The sequence below is a fragment of the Hirundo rustica genome, chromosome 12 (genome assembly GCF_015227805.2).
Source record: "Hirundo rustica isolate bHirRus1 chromosome 12, bHirRus1.pri.v3, whole genome shotgun sequence".
Taxonomy (NCBI): Eukaryota; Metazoa; Chordata; class Aves; order Passeriformes; family Hirundinidae; genus Hirundo; species Hirundo rustica.
The window spans coordinates 14601132-14622436 of NC_053461.1; the positions used below are offsets into that span (position 1 = coordinate 14601132).

The 21305-nt window shown below is 44.6% G+C and overlaps 1 protein-coding gene across 28 annotated transcripts in view; it reads right to left on the bottom strand.

Annotated features, from left to right (window-relative positions):
* MAGI1 (membrane associated guanylate kinase, WW and PDZ domain containing 1) overlaps positions 1-21305 on the bottom strand; it is a 335096-nt gene that overhangs the window by 14949 nt on the left and 298842 nt on the right. For 22 of the 28 annotated variants that reach the window (XM_040076063.1, XM_040076075.1, XM_040076058.1 and 19 more), the window contains 5 exons: positions 15157-15373; positions 9387-9464; positions 6674-6765; positions 5579-5771; positions 2115-2408 (listed from right to left, as the gene is read on the bottom strand). In XM_040076063.1, the coding sequence (XP_039931997.1) occupies positions 2115-2408; positions 5579-5771; positions 6674-6765; positions 9387-9464; positions 15157-15373 (874 nt within the window). The remainder of the gene's footprint in view (positions 1-2114; positions 2409-5578; positions 5772-6673; positions 6766-9386; positions 9465-15156; positions 15374-21305) is intronic. The other 6 variants (XM_040076069.1, XM_040076068.1, XM_040076067.1 and 3 more) reach the window with 1 other exon arrangement.

Below are 21305 nucleotides of genomic sequence, written 5' to 3' on the forward strand. Positions count from 1 at the left end.
AGTGGTCACCTCACACTTTGCATCCACAATACATTCATCCTCAAGATGCACTTTCCCATCTCAGCTGTAGTCTTCATTTGATTAGTAGTTTTAGAGATATACACACATGTGACAACACTAGAAGACCATAAAGAAGAAAAGGCTAAGACAAAGATATGTGGAAAGATGCGATGAAAACTGGCAGAAAATGTTAATATTAGTTACAAACATTAGGGAGTTTTTTTTTTTTTTAATTTTACCATGATGTTAGAAAGTGTCTCTTTCTGGTAAAACAAAGCCCCATCCAGTTTGCCGGCTGTTTTGAGGATAGGAGTTTCTACTCTATCCAATCCACTAAACACAGATGACAAAGCCCACACCAAAAGTGATCAAGGTGGGTTTCAGAACCAGTTTGGCCCATCTCTAAATACTACCCAAAGAAAAAAAAGAAAAAAAACTACAAAGCAGGGTCCAGGGCAAGCACCAGACAGCAGACGGAACACATCTCATGCGGAGTGTTAGGAAAATAACTGAATATGCTTGAAAAAATTAAAGGAAATACAGTCACAGATCAACAGATCTCCTTGGGAGCCCCTGCACAGAAAACTTCCAGTTAGCAAGTATTTTGGGCTAAAGCAAACACAACTTTTTACAACCTCAGGTCAAGGTTTCTCTGCAGAGAAGAGTTACAGCATAGTCTTCATACAGTAAAAGTTATTTACACACGTTTGCAAATCCGTTCAGAAGATAAAAGCACGCCCTCTGTTCTAGACTGTGTTCAGTTTAATCTGTTTCACATTACACCGTTTTGTTCTGGCACCAAAACACCTATCTTGGAAATGCAGTTTCCAGCAGCAAGGACAGTGTGAGAGAGCCTAGAACCTGAGAACTGACAGAACTCATGGCACTAGTTTTACACTACACATTTTCCCTTGAAATCTCTGCTGCCAGACTGCCCAGAACAGTGCTTGAAACAGCCTGTTCTACATCAATACCAGCACAGGAGGTGGTGCTCCCTTGATGTATTACTATGGGTGTCACTGACGGGCAATGGCAAGAAATGTCAGAAAATAAAAGCCTAGGAGAACAAGGGAAAGGCCACTTCTCTCACCTGTGTGCCCCAGGAGCACTCAAGCTGCATGTTCTCTGCAAACCACAGCACTGCTGTGGGAGGTACTGTGAAGATGGCCAAGGCAGTGCTCTGTCCTTCCTTTACCTCCACCCCTATCAGGTGTCACAGACTAAGGGAACACCTTCCTTTACAAAGTGCAAGCGGATGCTGCCTCTGGTCTCCTTTTGGAGGAGAAGGAAAGGGAAGAAAATAGCATCTCTGACAGGTTTCCTCCTTGCAATGACACTTCTGCTTGAGAACAGGCCGTTCTGGGCATATTTGGCAAACCAGCTTACGTACATCTCCCTTTGCAGCAACCCCTGGAAATGGGTGTCTGCCTAGCAGAAAGGCTGTCTTCAGATAGAAACCATGACTACCTCTATTAGGTCAGGATATTACACGTGACATAGCTTAAACTTAATTTCCTCCTACTCTCAAGAAATACATTTGGGAAGAGGTGAAATGGGTAAGAGAAACATCCTGTTCTTCTAACAGTATTTCCCATTTTATGTTTCACCATCAAGCAGTATTAATTAAAACTTTCCAGCTACCAGCGTGCTCACAACATAATGATGATCAGAATAACCCTGATTGCCAAAGAGAAGTTAATCACTTTAAGCATTACTGCTTTTAAATCAACTGGCTTGATTCCACCATCACGAGACATATTTCATTCCACCTGCTACATTTCTGCACTGGCAGGCAGCATCACTGGGGGGATCCCCAGCTGCTCCTCTGAGAGAAAACCCCAGAGAGGCTCTCCCAGAGAGTGAGCATCAGGCACTGCCACTGGTGGCATTTTAGCTCTTCAGATTGGGGTTTCTTATTTCTCTGTTCTCAGCTCAGCACTGAACAAAACCCAGGAGGCAAACACCTACCAAGCCTTCGCCGCCGACTGCGCCATTAACTACGTAAATCGTGGCACGCCCACGACTTTTAATAGAACAGATCCCCACCGCCCTCCTCGGGCTGCAAACCTCGCAGGCCTCGCTCCAGGGTGCAATCAAAAACCCGCAGCACTCACCGAACGTGGTCCCCGCCTCGGGCCTGCTCACCGACGAGACGATGACGAAGCCGAAGCCCTCGTTCTCCCCGCGGCGGATTTCCACGTCGTAGGGCTGCACCACGGTGCTGACCACGCCGCTGCCCCCGCCGCCGCCGCTGCCGATGCCGCTGGTGCTGCCGCTGCCCGAGCTGACCGTGTTGAGGGAGTTCTGGCTGCCCTGCGGCGTCCGCTTCTCCTCCGTCAGCGAGGCCGGCTGGTTGCTGCTGTGGTGGGAGGAGGCCGGGGACGGGACTTCATTCTCTGCCTTGGGAACTGGGGAGGGGAGAAAAAAGGGCTGAGCAGGCTGCACCGTTCAGTGCTTGGAAGCAGCTGTCTACTGAGAAAAGGGTAAAAGAAAATCACCTGCTTGAGTCTATCCAACTTGGCCATGATTTCAGGTGACACCACCACCAGCTCTGCTCAGTGGTGGCACTGCCCACACATGCTCACCCTCTCCTGTGTGTGGTCATGCAGCCAAAGCCGCCCACTGCCAAGCTGCAGCCTGGTTAAACCAGTGCAGTGCTGTGTGCTTGGATGCTCTGTGGCATTTTAAACCTGGATTACATCAGTTAAAAGTTGCCTCCTCTAGCTATTGCATCCCCACTTACATATGTACAACCATATGTACATTGTACATATACATGCACAAGCCACAAGGAGAGGCAGTAATATCTCACAACAACACCCTTTGCGTGGTTTTCAACTGAAAGCTATCAATTAGTGCGCTCTAATTAATAGGACCTCTGATAAATAGGACCTTTAGTAATAACAATCTCTCAACATGAGCAAAACAACTTGTGAACCAAACGTTTCTGGAGAAAGAACCAGCAACTATCATCTGTACAGTCTGATAAGGACATTAAACATTGTTAACATTATTATTAAACAAGTGTTTAACAGCAACTGAAGTTGGAAGAGGTATTAGTTTAAAATCTAATCAGCTACCACAAGGCTCGAAGAAATCTCAAAAAAATTGGTTAGTCCAGACTCTGCTCAAATGAAGGCCAACTACACCTAATATCAATCCTGACAGATGTTTGTCTAATCAGCTGTTAAATATCTCCCCAGGCAATCTATTGGTTGCAATATCTGACTTAAATCTTCCCTGCTGCTACATAAGGCTATTATTTCTAGTGCTATCTAACAGGCATATGGAGAACATATTATTCCCTTCCTCTTTGCAGCAGCCTCTTATAGACTTGGGGAGTTTAATACCTCCCCCCTCTCCTCTGCTTTAAGCCAACGAATCCAAATTTGTTCAATATTTCCTTTCAGACCATGTTTCCTGGAGATCTCCTTATTTTCCCTGGTCTTCTGGACTCCCTCCAGCTGGGCTGTCTCCAACTCAAATATGTCTTTCTTGAAGTGCAGGACCATATTGCACTAAGCCATCATCTGCTGGGAAATCAGGAGGGTTTCCCCCCTGCCTACATTCCTGCACAGTCTTCTTCTTCACCTGAGCCAACCTCAGCATAAAGCTCATGGCCCACAATAGCTTCCACTTCTTGATACTCAGCCTGTTCCCTGCAGCCCATTTGTGCAGCACTTGTCCTTGCTCTGCTAATCAGGTCACTTCTCCAATCAAAATTAAGTTGAAGATCTTAAAAACATCAACAAGAAAATGGACGGGGAACAAAATCTAAACCAGTAAAATCATGATGCAAAAAATAAGGACTTTAAAATATCCTTGGACAGAAGTCCTATCCACACTTATATACTCAAAAGTATGTACTAAATATACAGCATTCTTCATATTAAGAATACAGGAGCATAAAATTCCTCCTACATGAATCCCAGGACAGAGAGTACTCATTTAGGTGAACAATTTTTTTTCTACTGGCATGCAGATGACAGGAGGAAAAAGGGACCAAAATTCAGGAACAGCCTTCTCCGCAAAGTTATGCTGAAATTTAAAAGCCTGCAAATTTAAGGTGAAATAAGGGATTCTGAATAATTTATCCTAGAGTAAGTGTCCACATTTGCAATGATTCAGAAATAGCTCGATCTGCAGTAACATGCCTCTGAATGAAATATCAAGAGAGATCTCACGCATCTAAATCTTTCATGGTAATTTCCAGCCTGGAGGCTGTAAAACTGCACAGAAAATCTACACACAAATACAATACCAAAATGCAGCTACCCTTCCCCTTCCTCCCAATGCTCTTCCAAAGCTTCTCTCACACCAGACCTTGGTCAGGAATTAAAGATGTCAGAGGAGAGACATAACCTGACGTTTAATCCACATTGGGAGGAAGCAAAGAAATGAGAAGTGAACATTTATTTATCATTGTGCAGAAGGAGCTCAGGCCTGGATAAGAACACAGAGCTATTTTAGAGGCACTCTTCTAGTCCTAACTTCCACCGAGGACCTAATTTCCAACCTGAATGTTATTTCGATTCTCTCTAGGATCAAAGTACATCACTGCCTATTTATCTGATGATGCCTAAACTTGAAAAGCTACATAATATCCATTTGAGCGAGTTAAAGCAAATCCCACACATGAGTCCCTAAAGGGACTCAAAGGGACAGGCAGCACTCAAAAGTTACTCTCCAATATTAAACATAAGGCCACGTTATTTAGAAAGCTCATGCTCGTGTCTTCATTTTCTCTGCTGTCATGACGGTTTTCAATCACTTCTCTGGGCGCCAAAATGGCACCAGGCAGTGTCACTTCTCTTTGCATCTTTGTCTTTCTGCCAGTTTCTTTTTTTGTGCAGTGAGAAGCTACACTTGTGCAGTGTGTGCACAACGCCCAGCATAACTCAGCATACAGAAAACTCTCTAGACCTGTGTAACCTGGTCCAGTGGAAGGTGTCTCTGCCCATGGCAGAAGGGATGGAAGTGGATGATCTTTAAGGGCCCTTTCAGCTCGAGCCATTCTATGATTCTGTGACAACAAACACACACACCCCCTGGCCTACCAGAGCCAACAATGTTTACAGTTTCCCATCCTGAGGTCACTCGACTACATGTTGAAGCTTCCCCTGAGCCTGGGACAGCAGCCACCACACACAAGAGCGCTCACTCGCTCTCTGCCCTTGCCTTCCCTTTCTGTGGACTCTTCATCATCTTTTCCCTCACTTACAGTTTAAGGGCACATTTATTTTGGGAAGGATACAGAAAACACAATCAGTTGGACACAGTGTCTGTTTGCTGCATAAGTGAAACTAAGAGTTTTATGTTGCAACCAAATAGTTCCCCATTGTATCAGAAACCTTATGAAGACTGGGAAAGCCAACTAAGAGAGTCTTGACTGGAAAAAAAATACATGAAACTTATTCAACCAGAACAAAAAAGACTAAAAACAGGCAAAAGAGGAAAGATAACAGTACTCCCTTGAGTTTTCCCAGCACTAGAAGGTTTGTTTTTTCTTAGGCCGTTTGCTGAACAGATGGGATCCTAGCAAGAAAATCTACCCCTGCAGGGTGATAGTGCAGCCTACCTGTGTAAACCACTTTGCGCCTGACGGTCAGATTGACATGGCCTTGTTTGGCTGCCTGTTGCATCAGCTGGACCACAAGCTGGTGTGATTTCCCCACCACGGGCGTCCCATCCACACAGATCAGTTCATCGCCCGATCGCAGGCGGCCGTCGGCATCAGCAGCACCCAGCGGTACAATGTGACCGATGTAAATCTGAGGAATTAGCACAGGAGGAGGGAGGTGAATGAGAACCAGCTCAACAGGCAGCTGGAAGCAAGGGGCACTCGTAGTTAGACTCCATTTAGTAGGGACATGAAATTGTTGACAAATGTCTGCTGGTCAGGAAAGTCGCTCCTGTGAAAGCGGTTCTGCGTGAATACAGCGCATTGTGAAACTGTAATAAATTGATATCGTGTTTCTCCAGGCAGCCCATTCACGCTAAGGACAGGCAGCCTTGGGAAAAGTGTTCAACCAGACAGTGACCAGACAGGAAGATGGTTAAAAGCACTGAAGGTCTTGTCAGGGAAGCTGAGATTGAGTTACCCTTTCAGTTGCCTGCAGGGTTTACAAGCTCTGCACCACAGCTTGTCCACCAACTCAGCCGTGGCTTATCTTCAGTGAGTCCTGTGGAGTTACTCTAACATGAGACGAATTCATGGTCTCCCCATAAATGAGCAAATTAATTTTGGCAGGGAAAACCATGGAAATTCATGCTGCCACTATCTAGCTGTGACCTGTGTAGCACAGGAAAGGATGAAACCTCCCACAGGCACTGGATTTATGGTAAAGAATTTAACTGAATTCAAGGAGAGTACTGAGCGTTCTGAGATCTGAGAACCTGGCATTCTAAGATCAAAATACTAACAAGACCAGGATGTCCTGTCCTCAGTGTCCAAGGACCTATGCGTTTTTATTTGGTTTACCATTAAAGTAGAAGGAGAAGCCAAACCCATTTCAGTTATGGAGTTGTGAGGTTATTTTGGAGGGAGGGTGGGGAGATGCAGGATATATATAGTCCACTATTTTAGCAGTGATGCTACAGCATAGTTCTGCACATCTGTGCATTCTACTGCTGTGCTTCTGAAAGATGTCACAAACTAAAACATGATACTTACAGGTTCTCCAGGCTCATTTCCACCTAGAATCCTAAATCCAAACCCGGTTTCCTTTCTCCATAGAAAGATATCCTGCTCTTGATAATCTGGAACTGAAGGGAAAGAAGAAAAACTATCATTTTTAATCAAAATACCGCCCCTTTTTACCCAAATCAGGACTACTCAGACGTACATAAAAGGATGTGCCATGCAATTTTAACCTTTAAATGAGATGGGCTTTGAGACTGCCTAGTTTTTACATAAAAGAGATGTAACTATTGACACTTGGAGTTTTAAACACTAAAGGATGATTATTTAAATCACTATTAAAAGTTACGCAGTGGTTTCCACTTTCTAGGTATCTAATTGTGACTTGCCCTTTATCTATCACTATAATATTTCCTTCTGTCAATATTAGCATCATTACCCAGTGCAAGAGCCTCTTCCGAACCACGAATAAATAAATGTGTACAGCAGAGAATTACTCTGCCAGAAACAATACAGCTGCCTGCTCTTTCACGGGAGACAGAAGAGCCACTTGTTATGACTTCTACTGTTCAATTAACTTTCCCAAGCATAGTTTGCTATCTGTCTACCAACTCTGCTTTAAATAACTGTGGGACAGATCCCCAGTTGGTGTAAATCAGAAGGGCTCCACTCAAAAAACAATGCAGCTCTCCTGACTCTCACTTGCTCGTGTGCAGGCTCTGCAAAAGCACTGAAGAGAGAAAACCAGCTGGAAACATAAAAAAGCCCAACCTCACCTACTCATTAGTATGGAACACCAGCAAGGTTTTTACAATGAATATTACATACAGTGAAGTACTAACCTTGAAGCGCTGTTGAACAGTAATGTTTTATATTAACTTACTCATGCTTGCTTTCATCCCTTTCTCAAAAATGCATAACTAATTGCTAACATTATCAGAAGACAACTTCAGGTTCATTTAATATTTATTGGATAGTATCTGTAACATTGACTAATTTTGTAATGATCCCCTCCCAAAATTTATAATTAATGATAATAAAAAGCTGTTGCTTCAGCAGTCAGCTGCCTATAACTTCAGCAAAGAAACCAAAGTATATAGTTCAGGAATCCAATTTAAGTAAGTGCCTACTCAGACACAGGATGCAGCACGTTTAATGAAACATCATCTAGCTTTCTGTATCTATGAACAGGTTGTTTTCCATTGGCATCAGTGAATGTCAGACTGGACCCTAACTGGATTTCACACTGTCTGTGCTTATTGTGCAAAAATTTGGGTCTGCTCTGGTGCTTGTCAATGTTAAGGCTTTTGGTTACCTCTGAGGGTCTCTCTTCAATGAGTTAAAATATAACATGAATTGAAGAACTGGGAATACTAAAAATTAAACAAATAGGTGAATGGTAAGGTACAGATGTCTGCTTTGATATTTCCATTTAAGCTGGCATTACAGATACTATTTTTACATTCTAATTACCTGCAATTATAAGCTAAGCTTAACACCCGTGCCCTAACTGAATTAGAGGCTGATTTTTGTCCAGACACAATTACAGAGCGCTGGGGTGATGAACACGCTGGGTGTCTGTGTGGCTCATCTCCTCTGGCTGAAGGCAGCTCGCCACGCAGACGTGCAGCACAACAGAATTCAGACAATGAATTAATTGCTGTTTGTCACTGCCTTCAGCAAGGGGAGCCTGACAAGCAGACGCAGTCAGGAGCGTCTCTCAGCCCTTCGCAGGCTATTTTGGCAAAGGCTGGCCCCAAACAATTAATAGTGTGTGTTGGATCTGTCAGAGGTAAAGTGGCTTCTGCAGAGAGCTCCGGCGTGGGCCCGCGTCCTCGGCATCTCTCAACACCTTCCCATTTGTCACCCCTCCAGTGTCACTGAGCGGTGCCGTATGGCCCTGGTTTGGGTCCCAGCCACACAATTAACGCCGCTGGAGGGAACAGCCGTGTCAGACCAAAGCAAGAAAAAAAGACAAGTCTGCCCCCAAAGAAGCCAGTTCTTCCACGTAGCGCTCCTCCCACTGGATGGATTTCAGTGAGGTGGAACACAGATACAACAGACATACAGAAACACACCTTTACACACAATGAGTTCAAAGCTCCTTTTACCACTTTTTGCAGCAGCTCTGCAGGGCAGTGATTCACCGGCACAGCCCAGAACACCCATCCACCCCTGAGCTTCAGAGGTGAAACCCTCTGTGCTTCTGTGCTGGAGAATTATTTTAGGTTCTCCCATTATTCAGTTGCACTTCAGAGGAGCCACTTACTCAAAAGGAACACGGTTCTGCTGAAACTTTGTCGAAAATGAATGAAAAATGGCCTCTAGGAGTCATTCATTGCAACCCTGCACCTTGACTGATCTCAAGCACGTCTGACTCAAACATATACGTAGCCCAAATGGGTAAAACCTAACAGCAGTCTGCCTGTCCCAAATTAAACCATTTGGAGAGCAATGCAAAAGTGGTAAGAAGAGTTCTGTGAATGGCAGGAACGGTGGGTGATGCAAGTCCACTGATGAGCCACATGGACAAACTCATGAAGAGAACAGGAACGTGATACACCCGCCCCTGGCCACCTTTGCCACCCAGCCAGGACAGCAAAGCCAGACTTTGCCCCTCGGTGGCTAAACCTGGCACATGGCCCTGCCAGAGTCCCGTGGTGATGAAGAGCCCCCCGCCACAGAGCAGCAATGACACCAGAACAAGACACCACAAGACACAGATACATTCTCGGCACAGTCTTACATTCTCCAAAACTCGTGGAATTGATTTCTCTCTCTCTCTCACCCTTGCTCAGTCCAGTTGCAGGTGAAGGTGACATAGCTGTAATATTAATTTTACAATTTTGCAAAGCTTAATGTATCTGCTTTCTTGTTAGTTCATTTAATTAATTGTGACTTTATGGGTCATGTTAGGCTTGCATGCACAATTTGTTAAGGTTTTAGCTACTATGGATTACGACATACTAAATTTCACATCTCTCTGCACATGCCTGTGCACATGTGGATATAAAATACACATATTTATGAATTTACACACTCATGCACATGCATGCAGGTATATTTGAAAAGACTTTTTTCTCCTTAGAGGAAAAACTTCTGTGACAACACCTTAAATACACTTTTCTACAAAAAACCTTTCAACTTCATGACATGAGCTAGTTTTCTAAATGGAAATATCTTTGCCTAATGTTAAAAGAAATTCTAAATACATGGTGATGAACAATGAACACAGTGCTTAATTACAGATCATTTCAATCAAAGTTTACCATACAAATTTTAACATATTATATAAAATAAAAATCTGCCTCGTGTGACATCAGTTTCAACATAAGATGGATTCAAGAATGATTAGTGTGAGTTTGCTTTAGTCACTGGCTCATTTGAGGCAGCAGCACTTTCAGTGACTCATAGCTTGGCAAAGCACAAAATGTTTAAGGCCCACATTCAGCAAAGTATATGAGGACAAGTCTGAATTTGGGAGTGGACAGTCTCACTGAAGCTGACGGAGAGTTTCAGAGTTGAAAAGCCCTGCAATTTAGCCACAGATCTCATAAGGTTCCATATTTGCAAGAAATCCATTTTCTAAACTATCCCACTGCAGGAGAATTTAATTGTTTGTTTTGGTTTTTTTTTCCCCTTAACCAACTCCTTGTGGTGGCATGGAAAGCTTTTGAAAGATGGTTTCAGCAGGAGCTCTTGACAAGACGAAAAAGCTCACGCGACGTAGTGGGAGTTCCATGGTCCCTTTTAGCAGCACATTCTCCAAGGGCATGGATACATCTGTGTGCCCAAGAGTATCACTGAAACTGTTTGTCAACTATTAATATAATAAAAGGACATAACCCTACCAAAGGGCTTTTACTAAACATCATCTTTCAACTCAGTCTGATCAGAAGCTGGCTGCAATTTCAGGAGCGTGTTCTTTTCTATTTTAAGGGAGAAGTATCCTATGTTTGTGTTATTGTGCAAATATTTTTAGCTCTATGTAACTGCCGATGAGCGAACACGCTAGGGTCAAGACTTGTTTGCATTACTTTAATTAGATCTGGGGACAGAAAATTTCTCCCAAACAAATTGTGTGCCTGAAAATAAAATTCAAATATTAATGATAACTCTGAATATTTTAAAAGCCTTAAAAATTCTCTATCGTGTTCTGCTTTACTTTTAATTAAATGCTTAAGCCCTTCAAAGGGATTCATTAACACATCTGCAATTCAGATTAATTCATTTTGTCACTGCTGTTTTGACAGATGGCCATATGTAGGATACGGTATTTTGCAAAGCAATCAGGCCACATGAGAAAAATTTGACAACAGATTGTGTTAATCTTTAAGGAAGTTTAATAATACATTGAAAAGTAAAAAGCATATTATAAAAATATATTTCAATAAAACAGTGTGACGTTTCTGAATTGTGGTTCTCTGCTAAGCCGTTCAATTGCTGTTGCTCTCTCTGAGTGCTCTTTGAGTGTGTCATTCCTAGATCTTGGAACCGCTTCAGCTTTCAAACCTTAAGGGTTTGTCCTTCTCTCTGATTCATGTACACAACTCCCACGAGCAGCAATGAGTTACCCATAACGAGGAGCTCAGGCAGCTAAAGCTCAGCACCAGCAAAGAGTGCATTTGTTACCACCACCAAATGCTCTGTTTTCACATTCGCACAAAGCCGGCTATTCGCAAACGTCTTAATCCAGCAAAGACTGGTGACTCTGGGCCAGATTGCAGCACAGCCTCTGAGCTCAGCCTTAGCCTTAAAGCATACCTTTGGGTTTACAGCTTGGAAATAAGCTCCCTTGGACCCGAGCCCAAACACTCAGCACCCTGCAGGGCTGATCCCCTCACACCAGGGAGCTCCACATGAAGGAACTTTAACCTGCATTTGTGGAATAAAGTTGCAGTTCTAATCTGCTTCCCCTCAGCCAGAGTCCAGAAACAGTGATGGAGCCATTTCTTAGCTTTGCATCATTAATTCTAGCTTAATTTTTTATTTCTTTTTTTTTTCTTCCCCTAAACAAGCAACGTCTGTGGCCCTCCCCTGCAGAATTCGAGTGCTTTCTGATATTAAGATGCATTCGGCAAATAATAAAAACACATGCTTTTACTCAGTTATGGGTTAGCTGGTGCTTTTCAACCTAATCGTGCTCTACCAGTGACTTCAGTGAGACAGGTCACACAAGGTAAATACAGTCTTTTTTAATGAAATACTGATCCAAAGACAACTTCTGAAGAGGAAGAACAAATTTTACAAGTTCTGAAAAATTTAAATGTTGCCTTTGCTTTCTGAGTCTACATTCTTATTATTAATGTAAGTAACAGTGGGATGCACTCCCAGAGAAAAAGGCAGTAGGTATTCATTACAGATTCAGTACTTCTTAGAAATATCTTGGAGAAGAGGAATTCATGTATTGAATAAAACCTCTTTACAATATGATTTTTAGAAGAAAAATAAATCTGTCTGGGCTGGAGCTAATGAATTCATCTTCTTTGTCAACCGCACTTGAAAAATTGCACTATGCTCTTTTTATGCTCAACAATTTCAAAAATAGGACAAAATAAAACACTTAAGATGATCTAACACTCTAAAATTCTGTCCTTTTTAAATTCATCATATACTCCAACACAAAGGCTTGTTGCCACTTCTCAGTCCACTTGTTGAGGATTCAAAACCCTGTCTCTCAAAAGAACATTTTAGAACCCTTTTCATGCTTTTTAAAATTTAAGGCCAGCAATTAACAGAGGGCAAGCCCTGGCCGGAGCGGCAGAAGAGCTGTGCTGGGGCTCCTCAGGTCATGGAGCCTTCTAGAATCCACCAAATTCCCTGGTTCCTGGAGGTGTCACCCACCCTCAGCTCTGGCACTAGGGTGACATCCTCCTGCTGTGCCTAAGATACTCAGTTCTGCTCACACCTCCATCAGGAGGTTGCAGAGAGAGTCACACCCAGCACCCAAAGATACGGATGCCGTCGGAGATGATAGTCCTAAAGCCCGAGGGAATGGGTAAAGCCCAAGTAAAGGGGAAAGAGAACACACGACTGACAAAGGTGACACTGGAGTGAAACCCAACTGCAGCTGGGTAGAAACACAAAGAACAGCCTGGATGGAGCTGACAGACAGCGAATCTGGAGGCCCCAGGGAACGGTTCCTCCCATCACACGCTCTGATGCTCAGTGTCAGCACAGTTCCCTACAAATGACCCGAGAGCCACGCTTGGGCAACACTGGGAATGAGACTCTGAGGGATGATTCAGGTCCACAACAAAGGGAAAGAAACACAAGGCTTCCCCCCAAGCCCCCAGGGTTTCAGCAGTGAACCACAGACTTCACTTATGAGACTGGTGATAAATAAGGGCTTGGGAGGGAAGTAGGAACTGACCACTGACCTCAAAGTAAAACCACCAGTCATGCTTTGGGATCAGACCACGAAAGTAGACAGAGCATATCCAACTCAATTTTTCACTTATCTTTCCTGCTTTTCTTCACATTTCATTACCCACAGCAAAGCCATGTCACTAGCTAAGAGTGCAGGTTAATCCCCAGGGAATGTGTTTTACTCCAGCTTAGAGCTGGAAATTCATAGGCTCTTGGACACTTCTAATGGTTCAAAAGGAGATATGACCATATCACACTTCCACCATTCTCCAAAAAAACCCTCTTATGAAACCAAGAAATCTCAGAAACCACCTTCCTGGAAGGGAAGAGCAATGGGCTGAAAAGTTTGTAGAAAAGCACTGATGTTCATGTCTTATCTGGTAGAAAAGGCAGGAGACAAGGACTGAAGCAGCAGAAGAGGATCAGCCCCACTACAGAGATGCTGGACTATGGAAAGGTGAGACAGGGAAGCTGAAGGGGTGTAGCAGATGCCAGTCTAGCAACAGGCCCAAGCAGTGAGGATTGTGGCACGGAAATAGATGGAGTGTGGGAAACCATCAGGTCAAGAGACTTTGAAAAGGCCTCTGGAAGGGCTCTAGTCCCAGGCAAGGACAAAGCCTCTACAGGATAACTGCAGCCATCGAGGAGAGAGGGAGGATTTAGCACATGGTATTGGAGGTGGCACAGAAGGGCGACTGCCTGCCTGCGCACTTCAGCGTTTCTCCAGCTCAGTCTTGGGTTTTATCAGGAAAGACAGGCAGGAGTTAAGGCTGCTAAACTGACACTAATGACTAATTAGTAAGAGTTAAACAGTTAATTAGAAATTAGCTAAGTAGCTGCAAGGGGTCAGAGGCAATGGCAGCACAGTGCCAATGGGGAAACACGCGGGCTGGGCAGCGGGAAGGCCAGTGCCATGGGACACTTGTCCACCCAGGGAGGAGAAGGAGGAGCTCTGCAGGGCTCAGGAGCTGCTGTCCCCCAGCTCCTTTTCCTATTTCAATGAGCTGTACGTACAAGTTCTGTCACTGCACTCTGCAGATCAGTGTGACCTGGCCCGAGAGCCTGCAGGGTCAGCACATCTAATCCCTAGGAAAGGACGGGAAGAGAAGCAGTGCACAAAAGCAGAGACACCTACAAGCTGCATTGCTGAGACATTCAATCCAAAGAGATGCATCTTCAGCCAAGAAACTGTGACTCATGATTTAATTTTTCCAGGATGTAAGACTTCAAAGTGATTCATTTAGTCAGTGAAAAGAAAAGAGTTCTACCATTTTTCACTCTGAGGTAAAGGCTAATTTCTTACTTGTTTTACCTATTTCCAGTTAGCACAACAAAATCAAACTGCAGGTGATACTTTCAGAGCATTAAGACTATGAAACTCCCTTTTCTGTAGCTGAAGTAACTATTGCCTTTCAAAATGAACCTAATACTGTAACTCTTTAAGAAGCTTTTACAAGATTTGATCATCTTCAGCAGTGCAATTAAAGCAAAGCCAATGTGTTTATTTTGTTTCCTGAGAAGAAACTGATTGAAACCACATTTATAGTCTTGGAACAGAGTCAAAAACCTGCTGAATTATTAGCCAAGTGTGCAGATTATTAATTGCCATAAAAGCCACTTACAATATGCATTTAATATCTATATTGTTAAAGTGTCCACTCCGGTCAAAGTAAAATGGCTCAGCTGGATTTTCTCCTCCCCAGAGTGAGGCTGAAAAGCATCTGATATGAATTTCAGCAAACTAAATACTTCCCCTCCTTACTGAAATTCCTATGCATATCAGATAATGAGTCTTAACCTCAAAAAAAGAGTTTAGGATCTGGATAACAAACTCAAAAATTCTACTCCAGCCTAATTTAAAAGCGCAATAAAAATCTAGGGGAAAAGACGGTCTTTAATTTTAAAGGGATTTTTCATATTAAGCCTTGGTCTAAGTGCCCTTTCCTAGAGATGATCTAAATCCAATCCTCACGGCAGAGCGAACTGCGGCTCTACCAAGCGGATCTCATCGACAGACGCCAAATTAACCGGCGGAAGCCTCGCGTCTCCAGCAGAAACCCAACAGATTCAGTTTCTTCGCAAAGAAAATACACAGGGAGCAGCTGCCGTAGCCGTAGCCTTAGCAACTACACCTGCCTCATACTCACGTCGGCTTTCATACATGCTCCTGGACTGGGCCCAGATTTTGAACGGATCTGGCTTTTTCTGCCCAGAAGTGTCCGGCTGGTCGGCGGCCGGCGCCTCCGGGGCGGCGTAGTCCGGCAGCACCTGGGTGCTGTGCGCGGGGGACGCGGTGTGCCCGCTGCGGTGGCTCGAGACGCTCTGCTGGGAACTGTTTTGGCTGTCTTTCCTTTCAAGTGGTTGCTGTAAAGGAAGGGAGCGAGTGGAAAAGGGAGAGAGAACAGACGGTTATTGGTCGCTGAGTGGGTGTTTTCTATCAGTTTTTCTCCCTTCTTTGATCAGGCTTTTCTGCGTGCACATAAGTAAATATATAAGTCACAGTTTTGCCGGTAGCCAGTTAATGCTGGGTACAGTTAAATTCCTCGGTGACAGATACTGACAGGGAGACAGACAGAAAGGGATACGCAAAACAACGTACTTTACCATTTAAAAAAAAAAAAAAAAAGTCATTTTTCCAAAAAAGGCACACATAAGGTAGATCTAAATCTCATTACAGGTTACTAGTTTCAACATACTTATTTTTTCCTGAATTAAGGCAGAAAATCACAACAACCTTCTATTCAGACTACATCTAAGTCTAACTCAAACCTGAAAGAAAATGGAAGAACTACCAGATTTCACAGTGAAAACTCAGACTGTGCCTCTGAAACAGATTCAAGCACAGCCCTTACAATGCAAGATCACGTTTTCTCTGCAGTTCTTGCAACTCTTCATGTTACAGGTGTGCGGACAACAGTGTACCCCTTTAATGGCTCTGCTCACCAGAGCATCTAAGGGACTTCTGCAGACCTTAACAAATATGAAAATGTCTGTTTGAAGTTTGGCTTGTTTTAATTAAGTATATTAAAATAGGAAAAAAATGCATCCATCTAAACTCAGGGCTTATTCCAAAGTAGAGTGTCAAGAGTTCTGACTGCTTACTGTTTAGCTAAGTAGGGTATACAGTCTTAACTCAAATTCACAACTGTGTGCTCAAATGAAGCACAAGGCACATTTGCATTGCCAGGATTTGTACTACTCAATACACAGCAAAATCCTCAACAACCACACTGTGCAGCAAATGCTTTTTAATGCTCTTTTGAGATGAACCGTGGATTGCCACTGAGGTTGAGTGCAATCTCCCAGCTGCTCTGGAACAGGGAACTGTGCTCCCAGGGCTGCTGTGACACAGAAGGTGGCCAGAAAAAAACAGCATCCCACAGGCTGTTTTTCCAACATCCACTATTTCCCAGCTAAAAGGGGTCAGTTACTCACACCAATAAACCTTGGGAGGAACGTTAAGCCTCCTGCTGGCAGAGGGTATCTGAAAGCACTGCAACACGTTCAGGTATTTTTCTCTAGGAACCCAAGCTGGGGTAGGGAGAGAAGCCAGCAGCAGACACAGATGGGATCAGCATGGGGGACTCACTGGCCACAGCTCTGGGCATCCCTTGGCTCACTCTGAACACAGGCAGCTAACGCTCCATCACAGAACAGCTGAGTTCATTCCAGAGGAGAAAGTAACCATGCAAAGTGCCCTCTTTTAAAGTCTTAAAAACCCTCAAAAATGCTGGTAAATTTCTTATGAAGTTGCACATTCTTCAGGTTTATGCTGAGAAAAAAAATCCCAGCTTCAACAGGCCAAATAATGCTGACCTCTCAGCCTTGCATTCAAGTTGTTGATCCACCAGCAGCATCTTTTTAAAGGGTATCTCAATTGACTAGAATGTGAAATTGCCTTTGTCCTTTAAAGCAATTTTGAACAAAGCTTACCTGCTGTGATTACTCATCTGCAGACTTTCAAATACAAATATCTGAACCAATTTTCAACATTTTTAGCTTTATAAGTGGTAAATGAAGCTAATTCACATGCAGTCCTTCAATTTTTAATGAAGCCATTCTGAAACAGTTATGCTGGGGATAATCAACTTTAAAAAATAAAAATAATAAAAAAAAATACATCTCTCGATCCAGCCATCTGGATTGGTTTGTTTGGCCAAACTACTAAAATAACTACAAGCATCCTGTGAAACTTCAGGCCAATCTCACTGGAAATAGCTGGTTACAGAATGTGAAGGACAGGGATTAAAATGTGAAGCTTTATTCAGCCCTTAGGGAAATAATAAGAACTCTCTGAAAGCTTTCTGATTTAAAATGAAACAAAGTTTGAACCTCAAAAAGTGCTCTCACTTTGTGATAGAAAAAGGTTTAAATCTGAACAAACTGTGAATCCTGTTTTGTATTTGGATTGCAAATGGATGTGGCAGCATATCTCAAGCAAAACTACCTCTAATTAAACTAGACTTGCAATTGCAAAAATAGGTATTTTTCAAGAAATAGGTGATAACCTCTTTAGCATGACTTGTTGTTTTCCAAAAAATAAATCCTTTAAAAAGCCTGAAACATCTCTATTTAGGAGGCTGAGAGGGGACCAGAGCAAAGGGAACGTAACCATGGTAATAAGGAATGTATGTAATTAAATTAATTCAAGACAATATTTATCGACTTTCATATCACCAGAGGAGGCCAAAAATGGTTTGGGGGCCAAAGCTTCTTTCCACTTGTTGCAGCAGCTTCAGCAGGTCATACCCATGAGGAATCGCAGGGGTCTGACCAGCCTGGTCCCCGCCATGGGCACTGCTCAGATGAAGTTTGTGCCTTGGAGCTTTCCCAAGAGGGACAAGCTGACCAAACACCAACAGAAGGATGGCTTGGCCATCTCCTGCCTCATGCCCAGCCTTAGGACCAATCCTCCTGGGTCTGAATCTTACTGTCCAGCTTGCTCATTTCACACTCATGGGCAGGAAAGCAGGAGAAGAGCACTGGGTCTGTCTGGAGACAGAGCAGGAGGTTCTGACCTCACCCTGAGGTGCTGATCATGGTTTCCAGTGTCAGGTAAAGCAGATCAGTTGAACTGTATTGACCTCTGCCAGGAGCTACGAAGAGCAGGGGGCACTGAGCTACCCAAGCCCGTAAGAGCACCCCAGATTCTTGAGAGATCTTCCCCAGAGCTGCTGATAAGCATCAGTGGCTCACCAGAAAGACCTTCATCGAAAGTGGCTAGAAGTCAAGGCTATGGTGACTACCTCGAGTCCATTTAGGCAGACTCCACACTTAAATACAGGTGATGGGATAAAATAATCACCCTGATACTGTTTTACAGCCATGACAAAATAAAGGCATGGGAAGCTGGAGCTTCTCATGCCCTACCCAAGCCCCTGGGCTCTGAATGAAGAGGGATGTCTTGTACAAACTCACTGTGGAAACAATTTCTCTTCCTGACAAAACCAGGACATTGGCAGAGCCCCTGGTGCTGCTTATCCACCCAAAAAATGTGGCAAATCTCTTGTCTGGGACTAGCTGTGCAGAGGAATTGCATTTTTCGTCACAAGTCAGCTATGCTGACAATGCACTTATTTAAATCCAAAAGGGAAAAAAAAAAAAATCAGATTTTTGGAAGCGCTTTGCATTTTATCCCCCCTGCAGTGATCCCATCTTCTGATGATCTAGCTACAGATTTTGTGCTGTAGAGCTTTTTGGAGAAGCTGGTCCTTGCAGGACAGCAAACTGAGCTGGAAGTGGGAATCTTTGCCCCCTTGTGGAGTGTTTTGATGCAAGCAACAAGGAAAAAAAAAAAAAAAAAAAAAAAAAGAAGTGTGCTTTCATGTTATACCAGGATAATTGCAGGGGAAAATTCTATACTAGAGAAGTTTCACGCTTCGAGTGCATATCTCTAGTTGTTCAATACAAAATATTATCCATTTTCATATAAAAAATAATCAATGGGAAATTATTAAAAAAAAAGTAGGAAAAAAAAAAAGAGCAGCCCAGAGAGCTGCTGGGGACATGTCCTTGGTGAGGGAAAAGGGAATAAAGAACTTGGAAATGTCCAGTCCCATGTGCAGCTAGAAAGGGTTTTTCTACTAATTCAGCTCTTCCACCAAGGTTGAAAAACTCTCCTTAAAATCCAAGAAGAGCAAAGTTTGTCAGAAGATACACAAAGACTGACAAATACAGCCCAGCAAAACTGAGCTGAAGGCAATAAAACCTCCCAGGCTGTGTCACAGCCCCAGCATCAACAAAGCTCTCCAGAGCTTTAACACCTCACCACAGCCGGGAGGTACCAACAGCTTGAAGCTGGCCTCTGGGCAATGCAGGACTGGGGGCTGAGAAGAGAAATTAGGACTTGTTTAAGGAAGAGCAGCCACTCTCTGGCAGTAAGTGGGGAACGTGTCTGGGCTTTGGGAAAGGAACGTGATAGGATTTATCTCCTGAGCAGAGCAGAAGAGGATGGACACCTGAGTGGTGACTTCCCTGATGCAGCAGAAGAAACAAAAAACAAGCACAAGCTAAGATCAAAGCCAACTGCTCCCAGCCTCGATGTGTGCTGCTTGTTTTTTATACCAGGAACGCTGGCAAACAGTCCCTGTGCGTTGAGCAAAGTGCACGGGGGAAACGGGCAGCACGTCCCCGCCAGCCCCACGGCTGTGCTGTGCTGGGGACAGCCCCTGGCCCAGGGCTCTGATGGCAGCTCGGGTGTTCACCCCATCACTGCCAGTGCAGCAGCAAGCTGGGAGTGCCTGGGATTCAGGGCATCCTTGGGGAACACAGGGGCAGAGTTCAGAGATGGTATCCCAGACAGGGACCATGCCAGCAGGGCTCTTGCCTGTCATGAGTGGGAATCCTCATGGCCAAGAAGGTCAGGCTGGGCTCCACGCTCCCTGCAGTGGAGCAGAACCCTTCACCAAACCGAGGGAGGACACTGTTGACACCACCACTTCCCTGCTCTGGCCACACGAGCCCTGGCTTGGTGCAAGTCCACGCCGGAGAGCCCGAGCAGTTTCCTGCTCTGCACACAGATGCCCCGAGACACTTTCCTGCAGGTTTCCATGCTCAATCCCCACATGTCAGCGATGCCTGGGGAGGAAGGAGCAGCTGCACCGGCTGTGCCACGCTGGCTCTGCCCTCCGAGGAGCGGCCGCTCACGAAAGCTGCCGCACGATGCTGCAGTGAGTACAGCACCACTGCCAACCACCCCCCGTGCAGCCAGCGAACAGGAGGCTCTGCTTTTTGGGAATCCTGCGCTTTAGAGGCAACAGCACCACCTAGGACCGTAGGAAAAAACACTGAAGGAACCCTGGAAAAGGCTTGGGAGAGGCACGCGAAGGAATGCCAGCTTTCCCCAGGCTGACAGGCTCCTCAGAGCAAACAGCAGAGGGAAATCTGCTGTTGCACAGCTACTGTTTGTAAGCAGCCTCTTTGTTCACCAAGGTGGGATTATCCTGACAGGGATTTTCACGCTGCTCAGATTTTCACCGTGCATAGCTGTTAACTAGAGAGGTGCCTGACACAGCAGGATCCCGCTGCACCCGATGCCAAAGGCACGCGTGGCAAAGCGGGAGCATCCACGCTTTGGAAAGACCGAGGCTCATGGATTAGGGCTGGTTTAATGACAGAAGTCATAGTCCGGATCACGTGCAGCCAATCCTGCCCCGAGCAGGGGAGAAAGTGGAGGCAGAGAACGGGAACGTGCCGGCACATCTGTGTTTTACACACTCGCTTCTAGTTCACCGGCGGCTGAAATAACCCCGCGTGTGACAGCGGCGAGCGGGCAGGGGCTGACAGCGCCGCGATCCGCGAGGAGCACACCCCGCACTTCTGCCTCCCAACATTAATGCGAGCTGACAGTGGTACAGGCCTGGGCTCACGTGACTTTAATCAGCGCTGCCCTAAGCCATCAGAATCACATTAATTATTTCAGGGCTTTCTTTTTTGGATGAGCGGAGAGCTCGTATTAAGAGCAAGAGCCTTCTGCTCGGCCGCTCCCTAAACCTCTTGCCCAGGTTTGCGGTGAGGTGGGCTGTGCCCAGCTGCAGGTTTTGGCACCACCAGGGACTGTTGGGGAAGTTTCACACCATCTTACAGCACGGCAAATGCCTCACTTGCTTTGCTTCCCCAAAGCTCCTGGCAGGGAATTTTGTCTCTCTCCCACTCTCAACAGTTAACAGCAAACTTTCAGGCTTTAGTTATTTCATTCCCCTTAAAAATAAAAAATTGCTTATGGTTGCGTAGAAATACATATTAATTTCTTCCATAATCTAATTCACGGAGCTTTAATGATACTTTAGATCGCAGC